Source organism: Geospiza fortis, unplaced genomic scaffold (genome assembly GCF_000277835.1).
Source record: "Geospiza fortis unplaced genomic scaffold, GeoFor_1.0 scaffold657, whole genome shotgun sequence".
NCBI classification, from domain to species: domain Eukaryota; kingdom Metazoa; phylum Chordata; class Aves; order Passeriformes; family Thraupidae; genus Geospiza; species Geospiza fortis.
In genome coordinates this window covers 991,159-1,002,369 of record NW_005054481.1, presented here as the reverse complement: position 1 = coordinate 1,002,369, position 11,211 = coordinate 991,159, and the positions used below count along the sequence as shown (strand labels likewise).

Sequence of the window (11,211 nt, the reverse complement as noted above, 5' to 3'; positions counted from 1 at the left end):
TCATGAAGGCAGACATGGCTCAAGTCTTAGTACTTGTTAAGGAAAAGAAAAAGTGCTCCAAACCATGCAATTGCTGAAGGGGGCAATAAAAAAGGTTTTTTACATTATTACTCTGTCCCTGTGTAGAGTGTGTAACTGACTATGTTGAACAGTGATGGTGAAATGCTAATGACCCGTAACTGTACCAATGTGCCTTTGCAAGGACACACAACTTTTAAGAGTTCAGGAACACCGAGAGGTAATTCAGACATACTGTATTCATGATTCAGTTTCTTGAGAATATTTTGACTAGGACGGCTTAGGAGTGTTCCAGTACCACATATTTGATTCAAATCAGATGGTTTTGTAAGCATGGGAAGTGTTGAAACGTAGTTGCCTGAGGGTTGTTTTTTGAGGTGGTAGGTGTTCATTTGTTTGTTTGGGGTTGGGTTTTTTGTTTTGTTTGTTTTCCCCTGATGTTTGAGTTACTGCTCCCCTGAAGCTTCTCCCGTAAGGAATTTACAGAATACAAACTTCTAGGATGTCTGGAAAAAGGAGTGCTCAGACATGTGAAAGACTTCCTTCCCATTTACCTGTCTGTTTTCATGGAATATACAGAAATTTCATTTCACGCTTTTAAACAGTGACTTTTTTTAAAATCACATCTGTACCAAGTATGGTTGAAATAATATTATAGGGGATGGAGCAGATTGCATGTTCACCATTTTAGTGCAGCAGTATTATTTCTTGAGGCTACAGTCTGAAAATACCTTAAAAGGTATTTTCATGTAAGCCACAGATAGACAGGAATACTGGAGTGGGATAAGGCAAGATGTAGTGCAGTACAAGGGAATAGTCAGTCTTAAGTGGATTCTCAGAATTTCATATGGCTTGGATCATGTGTTCCACTTCCTTTCCCCAAGAAGGTGTTGAGGTTATTTAGCCTTACCTGTCCTCTGATCCTGGGTCAAAGTTCAAGATTGCTGGGCCCTATAGAACTGTGTCTGGGAAGGAGCATAGTTGCTCTTTAATGCTTCAATTTGGCTACAGAAGAGAGAAGTTAGTTGAACTAAAGGCAGTGTTGATACATGACCAATATAAATTATTAATCCATGTGCAAAGGTAGAAGATTTCTATTCATCTAGGACAGCCTGTTGCAGGATCACTGGAAGGGGGAAAAAACATAATCAGCATATATCATCCTCCCTGCCCCTTCTCAGTGGTGTAAAGCTTGATCACAAAAGGGGAAGGACATGGAATACCCTTAGCAATATTAGCAGCAATGATTAGTGCAAGCAAACTACGTGCCTGTTTTGAATGAGACTCGTCTGTGAAAGGAAGAGTTTGCACATCCAAGTGACTGACCTGTCTGCCGTTTTCTCTGCTCCTGACTCCCACTCTTTCTGCAGTGTCCCAAGTAGGTTTTATGTAGTACTGCACAAGCTGGTAGGGACCCAGCCTACTTCTGGGAGCAAAGGACCAGCAAATGTCTTCTGCCATTATGTGGTGAAGAATGGTTTTCTTGCCCTGTCCTGTTCACATTGCACAGGCCCTTCACCAGTTCAGGTGCCTCTTAAGTTTTAATCTGTGGGTTGCAATAGAGTGTGTACTTTTATCACTTGAAAAACTGGACAAAGATGCAGGTCTGCTAAATACAAAGGGGAGGGGTGGCTTTTAGACTACAGTGAGTTGATTTTCCTGTCATTCTTTTTATTCTAGAATATTGTGGGTGATGCTAAGCCTAAGGAAAGAGGTAATGAAATTCCATCATCTCCTGAAAACCAGAAGTTTAAAGAGCAGAGGAAAGCAACAGGTAATGCAAAGAAAGACAAAGATGAAAAGACATTAAAGACTGAGAAACGAGTTAAACAACCCGATAAAGAGGGAAAATTTGTAGTCATCTCGGAAAAAGGCAAGATCTCAGAAAAGAATATATCTAAGAATGGAAAAGAAGATAAAGAGAATATATCAGAGAATGATATGGAATATTCAGTAGATACACAAGTTGAGAAGAAGCCTGAGAATGACAAGGTAAAGAGTCCACAGGAAAATGTGAAAGAAACTAAGCGAAAGCGTGGCAGACCACCAATAACGCCTCCCACGGGTATGTAGCCAAGCTTAAATGTTTAGGCATGTACCAGAACACTTCTAAACTTACTTAGGGGAATAAGCAGTGTCTTGCTCTTTCACAGCCTAAATCTCTAGAAACTGTTAAAAAACTTTAAGTTCATCTTTGTTCAGGACAACCAGAAACATGCTGAAATTTGGAGCCTTGGTGGTTTGGTCAGAGATTGGATTTAGGCAAGTAACCATCATGTAATATAAAGCATACCTGTCGCAGGGTTAAATACTACTATATGGGTTTTAGAAGGCCATATGAAGCTGTATTTATGCAAGTGCAGTATTTAAATTTTGAGGCTTGGGAATTTGTGTTAAAGTGTTTCACAGCTTTGTATTAAATCAGTTTTTCTTCTGTTGTGTAAATACGTAGAGCAAAGTTCTCAGACCCTGCAACCCATAACTTTGGAGTTAAGACGTCGGAAAATACCTAAAGGATGTGATGTTCCATTGAAGCGTCCCAGGATTGAAAAAACATTGTGTGAGTTTTTTGGTATTCAGCTCTCACACTATGTGTGTGTGTGTATAAATATAAAAGTTCTTCAGGCTTAATGGGTGGGGGAGGGATAAAACAGCTGTGGTATTAATCTTGAACTGTGATAGATGCATTGACTGAAATGCAGCACCTGTTTTTCATAAATTGGGCATTCATATGTGGTATCATCATTCTGGAATTCCCCCCTAAATCTTGGAAGTTGGTTTTGGATAAAGGAGGCATAAGTTGTGAGCCTTGATGCAGAAGTTCATAGATGTATGGGTGGCAGTAATTATATTGTCTCCAATATATAGAAGGCTATAGAAGCCTTAGAAGTTGTAGAAACTCTTCAGTTACTAGATGAAGGATTAAAGCAAAGGCACTTCAATACTATGTAAATATTCATGCCACTGCAGTTGAATAGCTTCTACTTTATCTTTGTGTGCTTTGTGTGGAGGCTGAAGAACTTGAGGAAAGAAGATTATATTTTCTGTAATAGTGTCATGGCCAAGGAGATGAAGAGCTAGAGAAAACTCTTTTCTTAATGCCACAATCTTAAACTTGAGTGTGTGTAGGTTATCCAGCTCAGCCATGGCTTTTGATGTGTCTGAATTGTCTCATCTAACTCCTGATATTATTTACGTCCATGGAACAGTTTGTTTAGACCAGCTCCACTGTAAGGTGATGGACACACCCCCACTGCTCTGTAGTATGCTTCTGTGTGCATTTTACTTAGTGGAATTTTTTTTCTCAGTAAGAAACTAGTAAGATACTGATCTATATTCATACTTCAAAATCTGTTACTAGAAGAAAAAAGTTGAGAACTTTTGCTGTATTTTTATGCTTATTTGTAACTTATTGTAGCTTTTAGAGAGGCCTGATTTTCCAGGCTTTTTAGCTTTTGGTGTTAGCCTTAATTCTTAAAAAACACACTTTGAAGGGAGTCACGGGGAGGGAAAAACTTGAAAGTTTGCTTGTGATCTGTTTGTACTCCTGTAACTGCATAGTACCATTAAATACAACTGTTCCAGCTCAGGAAAAACTTAAGAGGTCTTCAGATAATGCTGAGAGAGACCAGATCAGGAGGCGATCTTCAAGACTCTCATCCAGTATTAGCCATGAGATTTTAAATACAGATCTTGTTACAACTTCCACGGAAATTCAGACTTGGAAAGATGCAGTACCTAACCAAAATGAATCTGAGAAGGGTAAGTGCCTTCACAGTGTACCTCAGATTTTTGTGACGAAGTGGTCATGTAGTTGTTGCAAACTCTGTATTTTCAGTTGCTTAACCTGCAGGCTCCATATCTGCCATTAAAACCTGTTTGTATCAGCAGTGCAGAGAAAACTCATGGAAAGTTTTTATTGCTCTGCTGCCCTGATTGCTTTTGGCTTTTGATTCCCTTTCTGTCAGGAACCTCAGCATTTTCCTTGGGTGATGGGAGCTTTTCCAGCAAAGGAGAGCTCCATAGGCTGAAACTTTCCAAGGAAATAGTTAGAGTTTTTTGATTGGTTAGTTTTCTTTTGTAGGGAATGCAGGTTCTGATTGTGAAAATGAGGTAATTTCAAAGTTTGAACACTTTCAGATTGTAGAAGTAACAGCCCTAGTACTGAACTCTTAGAGTTCTTACAGATTAATCCTATTGTTGAGCACTAAAAGCATCAAATGGGCTAATTTTATGCTTAAACAGGGTTGAGATAACACTCCCTTTCCTGCCCTGTGCTTCACTGCCTTTTCCTTTTGAGGGAGCTCTTGTAGTGGTACGAGATCCATCCTATTCTGGGCTAGAAACAGTTAGCTTGTGTGTTTCTAAGCAGCTGTAAGTTCAGAGGGGTACTACAAGTTAGTTGTGTCTCAAAAATTTTGTATGACCAAGAGCGTGGATGGGTATTCCCCCTCTCCCCCCCCCCCAATGTTCTGAAGTATGCTTTTGTATGCATTTTACTCAGGGGAAATTTTTTTCTCATTCTAGTCCAGTTAGAAATTGCTGTTGAATCTGACCAAAGTTTTGGTGAACAAGGATCACCTGGAAACACATTGCATAGCACAGCACTCAGTACAGATGCCAGTTCGCAGGAAGAAAAAGCTGAAGACACTGAGTCTTCCTCTGTTCCTGTCAGAACTCAAGAACCTTCTGCTGCTACAGGTTCAGGTTTTTCATACTTAATGTTGATGCATTTCTTAAGGCAGCTGACACCGGGTGTTTTGTACTTGTGCAGGTGTTAAAACTGTGCATTTTTGCAGTGTTAACCTTGGCAAAAAATGTATATTTTTATTCCTTGCGGACTCAGTTTTAATCTTGTGCTTTCAAGTTAGACAGCAATCTTAAAAGTGGAAATTGTAATTTTTAAATGACTGTTTGTCATTTTTGAAAACTTCTTGTTTTCAGTGTTTGGAATTCTGGATTAAATTGAATTTAACACCATAAAAGGTCAGGTTCTTTTCTCCTTAATGTGCTGCAAGTATGTGGTAATATTACTGTTTCTGGTCTTTGGAAATCCTAATTGTGCATTTTTATATCCTTTTGTTTAGACTTGGAGACTTTAGTACAAATTTATGAAATAGTTCAAACATTTCAGTTTGAACTGTCTTAATATATTTACTCTATTTTCTTTAGCTGAGGAGCGTTCTTACCTTGCCTTTTCAAATTAAAATGTCCTGTGCAGATAGTAGACTGTCAAAACATGGTGCTGTCCTGTGGTTATTTCTCATAACTTTCATCTTTGGATCTACAGCTAACTGAGGAAACTTGAAGTACATATTTTCTAGTTTATGCTCTATTTAACAAGTTTAATTTTAAGTGTAACAGAGCACTTGGAGAGATTTACAGTTTCTCAGCATTGCTGGAGTAAACTCTGTCTGTTGTTTGTTGGTTATTTTAAATTTAACTCTTGTTTGCACTTCTCTCACTCACTTGAGTGTAACTGTTCGAATCACATGTCCTCTCCCTTTCCACTAATGGGTACCCTCAGTGCTGGAAGGAACTGACCTCTTCACTTCGGTTGGATGTGTAAATGAAAATGTATGCATTTACACTATTTAGAAATACAGGCTCTTTTGATGTTGGTCTCCTTCAGCTGTTGCTGAGCATTTGTAATTTGGGTTTAAACTCGGGAGAATTCCAACTGAATGTTTAATATTTGTGTGTGTAGTGTCATTCACATTAATGGAATGCGTGGAATGTGGCCTGAGCTTGCTTCAATGGATACAAGCAGCAAAGCTGTGGGAGCAGGGCTTGGCTAACACCTGCCCAAAGGCTCTGATAGGGTTTGTGCGCTCTTGTTCCTGGCTCTTTTGTCAGGACTTGAGCAAGGTAGATTATAGTTAATTTGGGAATATTCATTCACATTGCATTCTGACCTGAAGTACAACACTGTTTTTTACATAAAAATACACACTTCTGAGTGTGGATTTTATTTAATTGAAAATTGTTTCAGTTAACATTAGAAATCAGACACGCTTGCCTGATGTGGCAAGCAGGTGTTTTTATTGTAAAGGATTGGTGATAAAAGCTGTGCAGGGTCTTGGAGTAAATACTGTCACCTGAAATCCAACTGCAAAAATCTACATTTCCATACTTAACCAACATTAAAAATGTTATTAACAAGCAGTTTTAGAAAATTCATATATTCTATCACAGATAAATCCTTTGTAGTTAAAAGTGGATCTGTGTTTCCTTCTCTGTGCTCTGTCTTGGTTGTGGGATTGTACTGGTACACCCCAGTGCTGATGAGTTGCTTGATGGGGGAACAGCGGGGCTTGGTATTTTACCTGGTGGTGGTGCGTGTGTAGCAGCATGACAATGACAGGCGCCTCTGTGTGGGCTCTGAAAATACCTCTGAAAATCTCCAGTGGCTTCTCCTCTTATGGAGGGGTAGATATGTTGCAGAGCCCAGGTATGCAGTCCTAAAAATAGCTGGTGTTGGAGACTGGGAGCTGAATTAAATAATTTATGGATGATTATCAAGGGAACAGATAGGGTCCAGGTAGAAAAACTGTGTGTCAGTTATGTTCATTAGTCTGCCATGTGTTTGAAAGAGATTTGGGTCTTGGGCAGGGGGCAGAGTACATTGTTGGAGAGTAGGTGGTCTGTGTGGGAGAAGAGGGTGTCTGTTGCATGTGAGATTGCCATGAAGTACAGCATGGAAGTTAGTCATTGGTAGTTTTGCATATGTAGAACAAAGGCAGTATTGTAACCCAGTATTACCATTATTATTTGTCTGTAGACTTCAAGTCTAGTCACTTAGTGAGAATGAATTATCTTCCTGTAGGAGAATACTGTAAAACCTGTGTTTCCCTCAGTGTGATTTGTTGTGTCATTTTGGCATTGTTGAGTAGTACATTCTGATAGTACAAATTTTATGTTGCATGATCCTTAGGAAGAACATTTTTATAGCATTTGAATATCAGGAATTTTTAAGGACACAAGCATTCCTTTTAAAGGGTGTTTTTCTAGTCACTGGTTGGTAGATGATTCAAGATTAATAGTGGTTGCAGACATTTATAACAGCAAACACAGTCTGGAGTCTTCCTATGACTGAGATGTTTTAGAATGTAATATGTTCTGCAAGGGCAATATTGCACTCTTTGTCAAAAATGAAGTTCCTTTTTAAAAAGCTTCACCAAAATTCTGAATAATTACATGTACTGAAAGATTAGAATCCTGTTCTCCTGGCTTTTGGCACCTCTCATGACAAGGGACCAGAAGTGGTGATCAGAATTTAGCTAAATCAAACTGTCTTTCCAAAAAATATGTGACAGTCAGTTGGCAAATTTTTGCAGCCAGTTAAAGGTCTGCATACATCTGAAAACAAGCATTTCATAGCTGTTCATATGAGTTTACTCTTAAAAATTCCTTTAAATTTAAAGGTGAGCTGTCTTTGCTTTGCACGCATTCACTATCCTGTTTGTAGTTGTATTTGCTAGCACTCTTGAAGTTACTTATTTATTTGCATAGACATGCATCAGGGATTCTATTTGCCTTATACTTACACCTGCTTTTCTGATTTTGTTCTGTTAGCTTTGGGCTTCAGTTAAGGAGAAACATAAGCCCTTTTCGTCAGTTTGAAAGAGCTGCTGTTTCTGCTGCAGCTCACCTCAGTAGGCTTTAATCCCTTCACGGTAGTGTGAAAGTTGTATTTTTGAGCCTAACAAGATATGGTAGGTAAGTAAGTGCATCGTGCCTTGCTCACCTAAAGCTCCCTAGGGTGGAGCACCTCAGTCTGATCGCACTGTTTCAGTTACAGGTCAAAGTACACGTAAAACCTTCACATCCCCCCCACCTGGCCCCTCCAAAGGTGAGTTGAGGTGTGAGTGGTGCACAGCAAGGCTTACATACTTTACTACCCAGTACAGGCTGCTTTTATTGGTACCAATTTATTTCCAGCACAGGGGGAAACTGGAGAGTGGAGTGCCATAAGAAATACTGTCTTGAGTAGTTCTTGCAATGCCAAGTAATGTTACAGCTCAGAACCCCATAAGTTTATAAATATGTAATGATCAGTGATTACTGATGCTGTTATGTATTTCTTACACCAGGCATCTGCTTCTGTGGATTCTGGATGCACTGGAAATTCTTGGATGGTGTCCTTACCTAAATTATCTTGAGAAGAGCAATTAAGCAAGATGGTTTTTGTTTCACAACTGAGATATTGTGGGGGTTTTTGAAAATAAAGGAAGAAATGTAATTTGAGAGCTGAAATGATGAAACACTTGGTGAGCTCAGGAAAAAACAGCACAAGATTTCAGAAGAAATAAGTTGAATGAAATAAGTAATTAGTGAGGACACTGCCCAGTGGTGTGAAGTGGTCTAAAGCACAGTGTGAAAACTGTCAGCTCAAGCATGTTTGTTACCATGACCTATCATGAAGATAATGTGCCAAAGAACATGAGTTTTAGAGAGTTTCAATGTGTTAAATTAAACACATTGAAGAAAGTGAAGTGAATAATTAAGTGAAGAAATAATTTGATCCTCACTTAATATTTCTTTGGAGATAGAAATAGAAAGTGAAGGTCTCCTCATTTTAGCCAGCAGTTGTGTGTGGAACTCTAATGGCTTGAAACTGCAGTAAAGCCATCTTTAAGTGGGGGAAAATGGGAAGAGTTTTGTGCACTGCTGGCTTCTTGGATTGTTTACCAGGATGTTGCAGGAGATGCCGCAGGATGGCAGACCTTCAGTCAAGGTACAATGCGGCTGCCAAATATACCTGTCCTAGCAGGAGTCATGTCAAAGAGAGGACTGGTAATGGTGTAAAAACACCTGGTGGACTTGGAAACGTCACACTGTGCATTTTACAGTGAACTTACTGCTGAACATGGTCATAGCTTGACCCTTGGATAATTCAGCCCAGTGAAAAGTGAGAATGGTTGCTGATGGGAGCACTGAAGGAATGTTTTGCTCTGTAGTGAAGCTTAAAGGACACACTGATGTTTGGCCATGAGTGTCTGTGCTTAGTGTTGTAATGGCTGACTGAAAAGCAGATGAAGGGTTTGAATTTTGATTATAATCATGGGAGAAATAGCAGGTGTCAATTTACCGTTCCTTTTCCTCTGTACTCACAGAAAATACCCACCAAGCTCCTCTGTAAAGGCAGTTGCCTGAAAATCTGAAGACGATACACCAAACTTGTTTCTCTAGAAACCAATTTTAGTGTCATATGTTGTGAGCAAAAATTCTGTGTGTAAGGATGGTAGCTGCCCCTTTAGGTGTTGGTGTAGGATGTTATTTTCAGAGTGTCTGGAGCAAGGACTCTCCAGAGGCTACGCTGGGTGGCAGAGTTGGTTGTCAGTTTCCTACTGTGCCTGAGTGACAGGGAGTTCTATTGTGCTCCTTCTGAAGAAGGAAAATATAGTGATGGGAATGATTGAAACTTTGTTTCAAATTTTGTGGGATCGTCTGTATTTTTATTACTCTGAACACATTCCTTTTGCACATTGCAGTAAGTTTTTTGTCTGCTCCCTTTCCCTTTGCCCCCATGTCTTTGTTATCCCTATTTCTGACTTAAGCTAATGCAATCGTTTCCTTTTCTAACTTGTAGCCGATCAGTTAGAAGCCATTCCCTATATCTTCTCCAGAATCTGTCTAGCTCAGTGGAGGGGAAGTGCTCTGAGCTTGAATGTGGGGCCTCATCCTGACAGTTGTGTGATGATGTAATAGTTTCCCTTGTCATCTTTGTAATTTTTTTTTTTGTTAGGTCTCTTTGGACCCCGTTACTCCCTTCTGCTGCAGTTGTTTCAGTTGTTTTCCAGCTTCATGTTGGTTATTAAGTAGTAACAAGTTCTCAGCATCTGTAGTCCCAAATGCTGTTTTTTTTGCTTTAGAGTCAAGAGAACCTTTCTGTGTTTGCTTGCACTAAACCCACAGGCCATTGCACTGAGCCTTCCTGAAATACTTTTTCATTCTTCCTGAATGCAGCTTTTGATGGTCTGCAGTGTATTTTGATTTTGGTATTGGCAAGCTTCATCATTCTGCAAGTGTGAGTCTGGCTTTGCTGCAGTCTTACTGATGTTCCTGTCAGCATGTTCTTAACGTGGCTATGCCAAAGTGTCTTCCTCCTGGTCATTACCACTGTGAAACACCCAAAACTGGTGTCTTTCTTTGTACTATTTCGTTCTCCAATTTCATTGCATATTCTTTCTTTTAACCATCTTGGTGTTGCGTATGACTTAATCTTTCCCTATGCATTAGGGTACAACTACTTGTGTTTTCTCCCTGTTAAAGATTTGTTTGTACACAGTACTTAAAGGCTGGATGTGCCTCAGATATAGATGTTTCAGATGCTTCTCTGCACTGTGACAACCTTTAAGTCTGCTGCTCAGTAACCCCGTTTTTGTTAGTGCATGGTAAAAGCTTGGAAACAAGACACTGCCTTTAACACTCCTTCTGTTCAAAGCCTTACTGCACTTACAGAAAATCTTATTCTTGTTCATAATGTTTCTGGGTACTTTTGTCTCCTGCTTACAGCTACTTCTAATACAGTGTCTTAATTTTCATTCGTGTGCTTCATCCCTTGAGTTTTAGTCATGGTTGCTAGGTTTGGGTCTTGCAGTTAAACACTGCTTTCTTAATCCTGAAAGTCGAAAACTCTTGTAAAGATGGAAATAACACTTTAGTACTGGCAAAACAAATTGAAAAATTGTATTTGGAAGCTGGGATTTTTTAAAATGATACCTCCTTTCCATTGTCTTCTAGCTGGAGAGGGATTTTTGGATGCTGTGTGTGTATTAGTGATGGATAATTGCATAGATCTATTTAGATCTGTTTCCTCATTTTTACCTCTCATGTGTTGTATTGAGTACAGATACTGGTGATAGCAATCTGTGATTTAGTTCAAAATGTTTATTTTGTATGTTTCTTAGAAAAAATATGAACTAAAAGTTCCTGTAATTCATGATAGATACAGCCCTGGGTTGCAGAGCAGTGCTCTTTGGAATAGGTGCCTTAAACTGTTCTTACATATGAATCTTTAGACTTTTCTTACTTTTTTGAGAAACTAAGTAAGTATAGCTCATAGGGAACATTTTGTAACAGATGCAAGCAATTTTGTGTTTCATTGCTACTTAAAAATTGAAATAAATTTCAATATTACTTTTAAAGTGTTCTAACATATTGCTTTATTGTCTTTGGAAATAACCAGGC

The 11,211-nt window shown here is 39.1% G+C and overlaps 1 protein-coding gene across 11 annotated transcripts in view; it reads left to right on the top strand.

Annotated features, from left to right (window-relative positions):
- Nucleotides 1–11,211, top strand: part of PHF20 (PHD finger protein 20) — a 67,921-nt gene that overhangs the window by 20,020 nt on the left and 36,690 nt on the right. For 6 of the 11 annotated variants that reach the window (XM_031063120.1, XM_031063121.1, XM_031063124.1 and 3 more), the window contains 4 exons: nucleotides 1,699–2,083; nucleotides 2,471–2,578; nucleotides 3,604–3,780; nucleotides 4,546–4,725. In XM_031063120.1, coding sequence (XP_030918980.1) covers nucleotides 1,699–2,083; nucleotides 2,471–2,578; nucleotides 3,604–3,780; nucleotides 4,546–4,725 — 850 coding nt within the window. The remainder of the gene's footprint in view (nucleotides 1–1,698; nucleotides 2,084–2,470; nucleotides 2,579–3,603; nucleotides 3,781–4,545; nucleotides 4,726–11,211) is intronic. The other 5 variants (XM_031063122.1, XM_031063119.1, XM_005428385.2 and 2 more) reach the window with 2 other exon arrangements.